At 40.2% G+C, this 13,367-nt stretch overlaps 1 protein-coding gene across 2 annotated transcripts; it reads right to left on the bottom strand.

Annotated features, from left to right (window-relative positions):
• Positions 1-5,656: 5,656 nt before the first annotated feature.
• LOC119741708 lies at positions 5,657-9,980 on the bottom strand. 2 transcript variants are annotated; one of them, XM_038217571.1, is made up of 3 exons: positions 8,889-9,980; positions 8,508-8,852; positions 5,657-7,196 (listed from the first exon to the last, which is right to left on the bottom strand). In XM_038217571.1, exons 1-3 carry the CDS (start codon positions 9,114-9,116, stop codon positions 7,026-7,028), a joined length of 744 nt encoding a protein of 247 aa, XP_038073499.1. In that variant the 5' UTR covers positions 9,117-9,980; the 3' UTR covers positions 5,657-7,025. The 2 variants fall into 2 exon arrangements, with proteins under 2 accessions (XP_038073499.1, XP_038073498.1); XM_038217570.1 differs by having other exon boundaries at positions 8,508-9,980.
• Between the last annotated feature and the right edge of the window lie 3,387 nt (positions 9,981-13,367).

Raw genomic sequence — 13,367 nt, forward strand, 5'->3', positions numbered from 1 at the left:
TGAAATAAATAAATACAAATAATGAATGTTTCACATTCGTGCAATTTTAAGAATAATTTCATTCGGTGACAGATGAAATGTTCCATTCCAGTCGGCTTCGCTTCGTGAAATGAATCATTTCATCTGTCACCTCATGAAATTACTCTTACCACTGCACTCATAAACATCCATTATTTGTATAGTTCAACACCTGAATAATCCTCATCATCAGATGACGGGGATTTATTCAGGTGTTGTATAAGGCCAAAAAAAAAAAAAAGTCGGTCTCTGGTCAGCGCGCGTGTCGATTTTAATCATGCGCGTCAATCTTTTTTTCTTCCAAAATGTTCCGCGGTAGCTCCAACAACGCCCTCTATTGCCGCACCTCCTCATTTTTTTTTTTTACCAAAGAGCACCAAGGAATGGGAAATTGCACCAAGGCAAATGATCGAAAGCACCAAGGCAAATTATGGAGGACACCAATGTACATGAGGACACCAAAAAAGCAAAATAGTACCCCACCTTGTACAATCCAAACTTGAAGAGAAAAAAAAAGCCGCGTCGCCGCGTCAATTCCGGAACTTTGGTCTGACCAGAGGCCGAATATTTATTTTTTTGGCCTAATACATGTTATTGTTGAAAAGTCGTTCATTCTATACAATAAGTCAGGTGGCATCAGTGTTAAAGTACTCGTACTCGAATTCGAACTCGAGTACAACTCGAGTACCAATAAGCACTTGGCCCGTACTCGATCATAAGTACTCGAAAAAAACAAGTACTCGGCACGTACTCGTAATTTTGTACTCGGGATCGTCCCTTAACTCGACAAATTGTACTCGATGAACTCGATCCCAGTCGCGCAGTACTCGAAAGAAAATTCGGATTCTTTCGATACTGATTATTCGATACTAAAGTTTGACCAAAAATATTTACATCTTTCAAATAACGTGTCTTCACTATGATCATTCCCAACAAATATTAATTCGCAAAATAGGGGAACAAAACGCAAGATAACAAAGTCCATCACCCTTAAAACTGGAAAACTGGGGGGGGGGGGGTGTTTCGCTCGAAGTCAGAGTGGTGTAAATTTAATGAGGGGGGGGGGTGCAAAATGTCTCTGCCACCCTCTTTAACTGATAAATCGAGAATTTGTTGAAAAATACAAGAATTTTTTGGGAAATTTGTTTTGCCCCCCTCTAGAAAAAGTCCTGAAAGAAAGAGACCCCCCCCCCAGATCCGCGCCTGCACCTCTTCGATCGTACTGCGCAACACATGATCGAGTAGTGTGCAATGACACTTGGCCTCCGAAAATCAAAAGGTGGTAAGGGGGGGGGGGAGATCGCACTATACTTTCAATGGGGGCGCTGTTCAAATCCGACGATTATTAACACCAGGCCTATATCACAGAATGTGCACACACCCCTTACAAAGCTGCCGATGTCCGTATTTTTGTGGAAAGCGAACATTGGTACCAGTAAACAGTTTTTGCGTGTCGGAGCGGGGGGGGGGGGGGGTATTTCGCATTTTTTTGGACAGAGCTGGGGGACCCCCCCCCCCCCCCCGGATCCGCGCTTGCACCTCCTCGATCGTTTTGCGCAACACATGATCGAGTTGGTGTGCAGTGACATCGGGGGTGACCCTGCATTTCTTTAGAAGCTTTCGGCCGCAGCACGCGCCTTCCGCCGCCGCGACCCCCGTCTTCTGCAAGGCTAACCCCCTTGCAATTTTCGTCAATTTTCGTCAAAAAATGAAATTGCTCCAAACTTCCTGGAAGGACTCCTAAGGGACCCTGGAACGCATTCCATTTCGATTTAGGGACAGATATATCATTAAAAAGAAATTCATATTTTAGCCAATTTTTATTTCAAAAAAATGTAAGGCGTTAGCCTTACATTTTTTTTTAATACAAATTGTAATGATTGTCAATTTTCGTCAAAATATGAAAATGCTCCAACCTTCCTGGAAAGACTCCTAAGGGACCCTGGAACACATTCCCACTAGATTTACGGTCAGATATAACAATAAAAAGAAATTCATATTTTAGCCAAATTTTATGAAAAATGTAAGGCTAACCCCTTGCAATTTTTGTAAATTTTGGTCAAAAAATTAAATTGCTCCAAACTTCCTGGAAGGACTCCTAAGGGACCCTGGAACGCATTCCGACTCGATTTAGGGACAGATATATCTTGAAAAAGAAATTCATATTTTAGCCAAATTTTATGAAAAATGTGAGACTAACCCCTTGCAATTTTTGTCAGTTTTGGTCAAAAAATTAAATTGCTCCAAACTTCCTGGAAGGACTCCTAAGGGACCCTGGAACGCATTCCGACTCGATTTAGGGACAGATATATCTTGAAAAAGAAATTCATTTTTTAGCCAAATTTTATGAAAAATGTAAGGCTAACCCCTTGCAATATTTGTCAATTTTGGTCAAAAACTAAAATTGCTCCAAACTTCCTGAAAAGACTCGTAAGGGACCCTCGAACACATTCCAACTCGATTCAGGGACAGATATATCATTAAAAAGAAATTCATATTTTAGCCAATTTTTATGAAAACTGTAAGGCTAACCTCTTGCAATTTTTGTCAATTTTGGTCAAAAAAATTAAAATGCTCCAAACTTCCTGGAAAGACTCCTAAGGGACCCTCGAACACATTCCCACTCGATTTAGGGACAGATATATTATTAAAAAGAAATTCATATTTTAGCCAATTTTTATTTAAAAAAAATGTAAGGCTAACCCCTTGCAATGTTTGTCAATTTTGGTCAAAATATGAAAATGCTCCAAACTTTCTGGAAAGACTCCTAAGGGACCCCCGAACACATTCCCACTCGATTTAGGGACAGATATAACATTAAAAAGAACTTCATATTTTAGCCAATTTTTATAAAAAAAAAAATGTAAGGCTAACCCCTTGCAATGTTTGTCAATTTTGGTCAAAATATGAAAATGCTCCAAACTTTCTGGAAAGACTCCTAAGGGACCCCCGAACACATTCCCACTCGATTTAGGGACAGATATATCATTAAAAAGAAATTCATATTTTAGCCAAATTTTATGAAAAATGTAAGACTAACCCCTTGCAATTTTTGTCAGTTTTGGTCAAAAAATTAAATTGCTCCAATCTTCCTGGAAGGACTCCTAAGGGACCCTGGAACGCATTCCGACTCGATTTAGGGACAGATATATCTTGAAAAAGAAATTCATATTTTAGCCACATTTTATGAAAAATGTAAGGCTAACCCCTTGCAATGTTTGTCAATTTTGGTCAAAAAAATGAAATTATTCCAAACTTCCTTAAAAGACTCCTAAGGGACCCTCGAACACATTCCAACTCGATTCAGGGACAGATATATCATTAAAAGAAATTCATATTTTAGCCTAATTTTATGAAAAATGTAAGGCTAACCCTTGCAATTTTTGTCAATTTTGGTCCAAAAATAAAATGCTCCAAACTTCATGGAAAGACTCTTAAGGAACCATCGAACACATTCCAACTCGATCTAGGGAGATATATCATTAAAAAGAAATTCATATTTTAGCCAATTTTTATGAAAACTGTAAGGCTAACCTCTTGCAATTTTTGTCAATTTTCGTCAAAAAAATTAAAATGCTCCAAACTTCCTGGAAAGACTCCTAAGGGACCCTCGAACACAATCCCACTCGATTTAGGGACAGATATATCATTAAAAAGAAATTCATATTTTAGCCAATTTTTATTTAAAAAAAATGTAAGGCTAACCCCTTGCAATGTTTGTCAATTTTGGTCCAAAATATGAAAATGCTCCAAACTTCCTGGAAAGACTCCAAAGGGACCCTGAAACACATTCCCACTAGATTTAGGGTCAGATATAACATTAAAAAGAAATTCATATTTTAGCCAAATTTTATGAAAAATGTAAGGCTAACCCCTTGCAATTTTTGTCAATTTTGGTCAAAAAATGAAATTGCTCCAAACTTCCTGGAAAGACTCCTAAGGGACCCTGGAACACATTCCAACTCGATTTAGGGACAGATATATCATTAAAAAGAAAACCATATTTTAGCTAATTTTTATGAAAAATGTTAGGCTAACCCCTTGCAATTTTTGTCAATTTTCTTCAAAATATGAAAATTCTCCAAACTTCCTGGAAAGACTCGTAAAAGACCCTGGAACACATTCCAACTCGATTTAGGGGCAGATATATCATTAAACAGAAATTCATATTTTAGCCAATTTTTATGAAAAAATCCCTGCCCCCCCCCCCCCTCTTTAACTGATAAATCGAGAATTTGTAGAGAAATACAACATTTTTTTGGGAATCTTTTTTTGTCCCCCCCCCCCTAGAAAAGGTCCTGGCGACGCCCATGGGTTGTGCACATCACTCTTTGTTGGAAACGCGTCACATTCTCTGGCGCATGGCGGCGAGTTCGATCCAGACGTAGACTTCTTCGTCAGCAATTATATCTTGGCGGTTCAGAGATCACAAGGAATATTTCGCTAACGGACAAAAGCAGCACAGCGCAGTATGCAAGTCATGTGGGCTGCGGATTTCGGAGAAGTCTGAAACAACTTTACCAAGCAAAAACAACACTTTTTAATATGTGTACGTGTTAAATTTCTTGGAATACTGGGTATTATTACTTCACATATCAAATGTAAATAACGGTGCTAATTTCCATAATGCTTTAGATTAAAAATGTAGTCGGGATGTACTCGATATCTTTGTACTCGTACTCGGCCCGTACTCGGACTCTGAAAAACTCGAACTCGGATTTTTGGCCGAGGACTCGACTAAAAAGTACTCGGACTCGGCCCGTACTCGGCACTGTGTGTACTCAGAAAACTTTGTACTCGAGTTTTGGTACTCGACTACAACAATGGGTGGCATATTGTCAGAATCGTGACCCACATCAAACTTGGCAGATAGCCATAAAGAAGATATTTAGAAATGGTGACACCCTAAAATTCTTTTGGGAAGGGTGCCTTTTTTCCATAAGTCGTAAATAGCCTCCGCCGTTATATTTTTATACCCATATTTCGGTATATTTAAAAATATACGAACATATTTTTTGAAAGTATATTTTGTGGATTTTATTTATACATATCCTTGCTTCAATAACATTTTCTAAAGCATGTAAGTGAATGGACAATTATCGTTTCCCTCCCTATTACAAAGAGCTCGATTGTTTCTCAATAATCTCTTACCTGAATTTTCAATTAAAGCCAAACAATATTGAAAACAATTGATATTTCAATTCAACTTTTTAATAAACATTTTTTTATAGCTTGCATAGATTTTGTATTTTTCAGTTATCTACAACTTGTAAGTACATGTACTGCTGCACTTTAGAATTCCAAACTTACAATAGTCAGTCTCATAATAAAAGTGTTGAATAACAAACATCCGTATCTTTATTATGAGACTGACTATTGTAAGTTTGGAATTCTAAAGTGCAGCAGTGTCTTTTCACGAAAAGATAAGGATTTTACTGACATTGGATTGTACTTTGCTAAGTCACCATATGTTCAAGTTTAGTTATCTTGAAAAGCGATATTCAATTGTCCTGAATTTAGAATGTTATCTACATTTCATCATAAACGTCAAGCGAATGGACTTTGACTCTCATCTTTGACAATAGCTCTATGGAAGCAGAGGAAATGTAAATGCGTAGGCCTATGGTGAAACGAGTTATAAAAGTATAAAATGACTTAAAGTTTTATTTTACAGAATATAAATGGTGCTCATTTACGATGATACATTCAGTCACTATCAAAATGTTCAAAGTTGGTATTCCGTACTCGGCTGCAAAATTATATTCCATAAATTGCAGTCTACGAGCACACTAAGAGATCAATCAGCATTTAAAAAAACACAACAAATCAAATTAAAACAAAACAAACAGCACTAACGTCTGCATTCTATTTTGACCTAAAATGTTGTTAGTGTGCTATACATGTATATATTTACTGATCGGGTGAGAAGCAGGACACCTCTAATTCAAAATTTGAAACTCGTTTTATTTTTGTATACTCCATTTTTCATGTGTCAATTGTTTTTGCTAGATTTTTGGAAGACTCATAACTTCAATTGAATCAGCCTATAAGTGAAGTTAATTTAAAACTTTTCTGGCCTCCACACGCCATTTTCCTCCAAAAAAGCATGCGGTAACTAACACTTTCTCTAAAAATGTACTATGCCCAATTTTGGTGTATTGTAACAGCGTCGACCATGTAAGACATGATTTACTGTTGCAATCAATGTCTTAAGGCATATAGGATTATCTGGTTTCATGCATTTTCATTTTTAGTTTCCAATAACAACACCACTCAAAATCCAATAAAGAATGCTCGAAACCAAACCTATTGAACTTTCAGCTCAGTGGATATTACACTTTTCGAGAAAACGGTGAAATACCATGCACAACCGTTTAATCACGAAACACAATTCCGTCGATAGCACTCTCTGTATTTCCAAAAATGAGTCAATTGACTGATCATTGGAAATCACGTAAATTTTTCATTTCTTCTGAACGTAAGTACGCCAGACTGATTTACTGGGTGATTGGTACCAGTGCGATCTTCAATCCAAGTAAGCCCTTTGATAATTTGGTAGGTTGGTTTTGGGATAAATGAAAATTATCCTATATGCCTTTTAACAGTGTATGTTTTCATAAAATTCTAAGAACAAACAATGGAATGGTTCACTCGGTGGATTTGACGTGATGATACACAGTGCACTCAAAAAGTCTTCATGGGGGGGGGGGGACAATTAGCGATCCACAACAAACAACACTTACATGTAGTTCTTATACCGTTTTGTGTTGAGGAATTGCCATCCATTAACGCCATGAACTATGTTTTGTTTCACATCAAAAGCTCTGAATCAATGGAAGCTTTGTGAACAGTCCCCTACTAAGTTGGACATGAAGGCAAGACTAATGAAAACATTCAGGGATCAGTGGTCGAACACTTCGAGACCGCGTCATTTCCGAGAAGAAACAAAATAAAAATGAAAATCTGATTCCCACCCTCCACCCTGCAGGCCCCGCCCCGTCTTGAGATCATGTAGCCAAGGTGTAGGCTAGAGAGCACATCTCCCGGTAGCGTTCCTCGCGTCTCTGGGCGATCTCCTTAGCAACGGGTGCCATGGCAGCCTCTGGGGTCATGTACTGGAAGGTCAACGCCATGTTGGCAAAACCATGGCCCAGATACTTGGCAGTTTTGATCCCAGCCTGTGGGAAAGACATGGAAGAAGATAGGGAATTGAGGTCGGGGAGATGAACACGTCCATGTATAACATAAATGATTCGTAGCTGCGGGGGAAGTGGCATGGGCAACCCCCCCCCCCCCCCCACCGCTCAAAGCTGACCAAATGCATCGGTTCAGAATACGAAATACTAAATTTGTATTTGTTGAATCTATGGCAAAAATCCCATTATATGCCAACTTTGAGACGTTCAAAATTCAAATGCCCGTTCCCCAAATACAGTACTGATACGAAGCTTCACTGCATTTTCAATCAATGCCACATCATGTCAGTGCAGGTATATAGTTCACACTACACATACAATGTGTCTTTAAAAAAACACGCCAAAGCCCCCTCTTTCTCACAGATTAAAAAAAAAATACCTCGCAAATATCGAAACATTTGTGGAGAGTATTATTCATTAGCTTTTCACCAACGAAAACATCTTTCCAATCGGGTAAATAATTAATGAGTTATGGCCGAATTCAAAATAAGTGCTCAGTATTTTTCAATCTGTCCACGGTCTCAAATGTCATTTACTAGAAATATTGTGGATTTGGGGTGAGGGTGGTTTTGCTTCTGTAGTATTTTAATCTTTTTTTCTTGATTTGGTTCATTTAAATGTTTTATATTTTTTTTGCAATTATGCTCATTTATCATTTTGGAGGTCATGGTAGTCCTGAAAAGGATGGGTTAACTTTTTTACAAATTTACTGTGCTGCTCTGTGTCTGTTCTCTACTTGGAATATAGCCTTTTTCACAGATGCAGTTTCGGCCCGTGTTCTTATTGCGGCAGTCAAAATATCAGTCACCGTGGACAAAACGAAAAAGCGGTACTTGTAATAAATTGGCCATAACTCAATAAATATTTACCCGATTGGAAAGATTTTTTTGGTGTTGAAAAGGTCATGACAGATACTCTCTAAAAGTGTATCGATATTTGCGATGTATTTTTTTTAAAGCTGTGAAAAAGAGGGGGCTTCGAGGGTTCTTTTTTTAAATTGTTACACCCTGTATATAGTTTTTATAACACACAGTTTCCATTTTCCAGTGATCTGAAATGTATTTTTATCTTAAATGCTGCAGTTTTTTCCCATCCAGGTTTGGTGACAGAGGAGCAGAAATTATAATATGCTCCCATGTCCTTTTAATTATACTCTTCGACAAGTACATGTATGAATCCATATAGGCATGGCATTAGATGACAACATGTCAACCGACAAATTTATATTTTGTTTACTTTAAAATTGCGAAACACTTCGACGTTGTACACGTTCACATGCAGCGACTTAATTACCTTTTTAATTTTCTTCTTCGCCGATTTTTTCTTCTTCTTTTGTGGGGGTGCCTGCTCTTCAGTTTCGATAACTTTGATGTCGTCGGAAATGACGACTCGTTTGACCTCTGACGCCCCCTTCTCATCACACCTTTCCTCATCATCGCTTTCGGACAGTGAACCAGTCAAATCCTGTACCGTTTCGCCAGCAGCATCGGTGGTTGTCTCGTCAACCGGGGTTTCCTCCTCCACTAAGCACTCGTAGGCGCCTTGTCTGCGTGCCGTCTTTCTCTTACCGGAGTCGGGGTCATTCGGGTTGCCCTTCGCTAACCCCAAGCTCCCCCATGCAGCTTGCAAAAGCTCCCTGGGCCTCGCTCGCTTCTGCGGTTTGTTTTTGGTACTAGGGCCAGACGAATTGACCTGCTCCGATGAAGAATTTGGTTGATCGTCAGCCAATGAAGACTTGGCGTCTCTTGGGTAGCACTCGTCCAAGTCCGGATTGTTCTCATCCAGCACTTTGTATTTCCGTTTTCTGAACGGGTTGAAATTCTTCAACCTTACTCGCCTCTTCTTCTTGGGAGTCTCTGAGGCTGGGGAGTGCTCCTTGATGAATTCTTTGATGGCTCCCATTTTAGTGGAAACTTGGCAGGTTTCTTGGTTTGCTTTAAAAAAACTGTCTTGCGAGTGGCTAACATAGCCATGAGAAAATATATCTTATAGACATCATTCTGGTCAGGGTTGCGGATGGATGACAGAAAACTTCTACAATGGCTGTCGCTATAGTCCAATTCAGATACTTACAGGTTAACCAAGCCTTGTCCTATGGGTAGGTCCCGCAGTTTTTCTACGTTTTGAACGCGTATATAGACTACATCACAGGCCTATATTGTACTATTCACATCGTCCAATTGAAAAATAGACGGTCATGCAAAATCGCTCAATGTAATGATGACGTCCAACTAGGTCTTCAGATGCAGATCATCCGCCTACAATAAATGTATGTCTGCTGCTGCTGCTGCTGCTACTACAACAAAACACCTGATGCATTGATGATGATGTATTGGTGTGCTATCATGGAGCAGCAAAGGAGGCTTTTCGTTAGTCCGTTATCGGAACACCTGTGTGGGCAAACAAGTCTCTGCTGCAACCGTGAACAAACAAACCCGTGTAATAAGTCTGCTGCGTCACCAGTTCCCCGCTCACCAAATCAGGGTCAGGCATAACCGAAATCAAACAGAGATGATGTAGATTTAGTATTGTCGAGGTCCTCGATTGTTTAAACACCACAGGTATTTATCAGTCTATCCAACTGGGCGAGGGAGGACGAAGTACAAGTCTTTACCGGCATTTCACCAACACGAACTGCAGTGTGTGTACTGTGAGCTGTATTGACAGTGTGGTTCTTTTGTCAGCTGACAACAAACTAGTCCATATGGCATATCGTGGAGATCCATAAGCATATGCAGTATGGTGCTGAAATACAGGACTCAGCGGGGTCAATGCATTGAAAATGTGCACCGGACTGTATTGGTGATTCGTTCGATCAATACCTATGTACAGGCCTATTGAAATAAAGTAGTAGAGCGTACATAATTTTTAGTCAATAAAAATATCCAATAAATCAACCGGAGTATGAAAGTTACAAATTTACATTTTGGAGCAGAAAATGTTAACGTTTTAATAGCACCTGGGAGCATTATTCCCAATAACCACCAGTGCGTCTGTTGAAACCTCCTGGTAGGGCCTATGTACATTATTCTGAGATATTGTGTTAATAATCGTCGGATGTGAACAGCGCCCCCATTGAAAATATGGTACAAGCCCCCCATCCCCTTACCCCTCTTTATGACCTTACGGAGGCCAAGTGTCCGGAGAAAAAAACGTCTACCTTCAAGAATTTTTTGCTTCCGGGGTATCGGCGTTCCCGGCCAATACACACTTCCTTCCCTGTCCATCCATATAACCCCGGAGGGCCAGGCACCATGTAAAAGCAAAGAGCTAAGGGAGGAACAGGGCGGCACCCTAAGCCCTGATCCTCCGAGTGGACCACATGCCCTGAACCTGTACGAAGGCGCCAACCTGGAACTCGCGGACAGTACCAGCAGCAGTGCTTACCGATTAAGCTAAGGTACTGTTGGTGATTTACGATGGGAAATTAAACATCTTATAATGACTGAATGCGTGCATGCGTTGAAAAACAAAAAGACACCGACGGGATTCGAACCCGGGCTCCACGATTCGTAGACGACGAATCTAACCACTACTAGGCCATTCGGCTTCCTTAGAATTCTGCTCAAAAACGATTTGTCTGAATAGGCGGAGAAACCTTGAACATTGTTGAGTGCATCTGTTTTACCTAGCTCCATGTACGAACAGAAGTTGATACTTCGGGCAGCAATGAGCCAACTGTTTTCATTTGTTATGTTTGGAAAAATATGCGGCAGCTTCGTTAGTTGTAGGCCTATACGTGTGCTAAACTTATTTATAGTTATTTATTTATAGGGGGGGGGATGTCCAGGCCAGTCAGATGTTCATATCCGATTGTTGTGGACAGGCGGATCGTGTCATTATTAAAATACTTATACATTTTCCGCGTTTTTTTAAAGGCCGGGTTGGGGGTGTCTCGACCCCGTCTGTACCCGCGCCTGACTCCTTCTCTTTTCTCAACTCCGTCACTACTATTTCAACATTATATGGACGTCTTTAGAAAAGGAAACATTTTTTTCGGATTTGTTTGTTAACACTGTAAATCAGGCCCCTGTTCCGTTCGCTGTTTCCAATAGTCTTTCATTAGCCTTTAATCAAACACTATTTTCCTGAAAAATAATGTGAGCAGTACGTTCTCATCCTTTTAATTCTATAATTAAAAAAAAACATTAAAACGTAGGGGGCTGTGATGTGCATCATTATAACTTCGCTGGTACACCCCCAGCCCTGCAAACAGGGCCTAGGGCGCTGGGCCGGGAAGGGCTGATGAGTTTCACAGAATTTTGTGTATGAAGTGGGGATGTCTTTCTGGGTAACTTATAAATGACCTATTTATAAAGAAATAATTTTTATAGCTGCAGCTGTTTAAAGTATACAGGCCAGTAAATCGGTGCAAAATTGGCTACGCCGGCCAAATCACGATTTGCATGCCCTCAAATTCTTCGTTTATATTTGAGCACACTAAGGGCCATGAACTTGAGGGTTTGTAAAACATAGGGGTGGAAGCCTTGCACAGGACTATAAGCTTGTAGTTCTGTGCAATTTGGAAGAAATTTGGGACCTAAAAGCGCTCTATTTTGCAATGGAGTATATGCATCGTTTTTCAAAATGGCGACGGGCTTCAGGACTACTTCAAGAGGCGATCATCTTCGGATGGAAATTTCTCCTAAAAGTCATGGTTGACCACCCAAAAAAATGATAAGATAATGAAAGAAGAAGAAATACGCTTTAATTTGACGTGTGTCTCGAACGCTTTGGAGAGTTGTGAGTATTTGTTCCTGAATTTCGGAAGTGGGGGCATTTATAATGGGTTCCAGGGCAATTTATTCACTGGTCGGCAACCTTAAAAGCGGACATAAGTATCGGACAGTAGGCGGCGCTCTTCATCCCTTCCGACTGAGGTGCCATGCTTTTTTTCGACTGGCCGATTTTATCGCCGGCCTGATTTTGCTTCACGCGTCCCCGCCTGGCTCGCTCTTAAAAGCTGTAGCCGTTGCAATTTGCCACTCTGCAACCCCCCCCCCCCCCCCCCCCGTTATGCCACTGCACCGAGGTGAGTAAAATAGGCGCTAAGAATAACGGAAATGGAAGAACAAAAAACTATCCATCCAGGCGCGGATCCCGGGGAGGGGTGGCTTGGGTTGTCAACCCTACCCCAAGCTCTGTCCAAAAAAAAAAAATCCATAGAAATTCATGAAAAAAAATGCGAACCCCCCTTCTTCCTGCTAGGCTCCGATACCCCAATTTTGTTTGGAAATAATAATGTCCGCCTTGCAACAAATACGTACAGAACCAGCTTTTTTCGGTTTTATTAGGCCTACATATTAAAGAAACTATGCAAAAATAACGGGGTTTTGTACAGTTTTTTTTATCGAGGTCGTGGTTTCTAAAATTTAACTTTTAATGTTCTAACAAATTTGAATATTAAAAAAATACACTTCAGTGGTTGTTCAAAGATTTGGAAACAGTCGTTTTCGATTTATTCTATCAGGTTTTGCCTTTTATTGGCATACTGGATTTGCTTATGGATGCCGAAATGGTCCAATAAATAAATTTGTATGTTTTCAATACCATAGTACGTTATGAATGTACAATTATATAGGCCTAGGCCTACACCAAGTGTTGCGTTTGCATATTTTGAACGACGGTAACCCCCCCCCCCTAATATTTGATTTTACGGAGGCCAAGTGTCCGGTGGAGAAAAAAAGCTGGATACGCTGCTGCTACATGCACCGACGGCAAATGCCTTTGGGAATTTAGGACTATGAAATACGTACTCATTGGTAGTATTGCGAACGTTCACCCAATAAAAGGGTAAAAGGGAACAGGGCCCAATTTCTTGGCTCTGCTAACCACATAATTCCGCGCTTACGGCCACAAATTTTGTGCTGACCGCGCTAGCAAAAACAAGCGCAGAATCCTTAGTTAGGGGATATGCGCGTGCGCAGAAGCAAAAATTCATTGCTAACGCGTGAAATACGCTTACCGTAAGCACGGAATTTTCTGCTATAGTAAGCAGGGATTTTTCGCTAACGGTAAGCAGAGCCAAGAAATTGGGCCCAGATTTCATAGGAATCGAACTTAAAAGTGTTTAAGATCAGCCAGCCGGTGTTTTATCAACTGGCCACATGACGGGCTCTCGCCCAATAGGAATGAGTAAACTGTCTTAGGTAT

This window comes from Patiria miniata, unplaced genomic scaffold, assembly GCF_015706575.1.
Source record: "Patiria miniata isolate m_02_andy unplaced genomic scaffold, ASM1570657v1 HiC_scaffold_5, whole genome shotgun sequence".
NCBI classification, from domain to species: Eukaryota; Metazoa; Echinodermata; class Asteroidea; order Valvatida; family Asterinidae; genus Patiria; species Patiria miniata.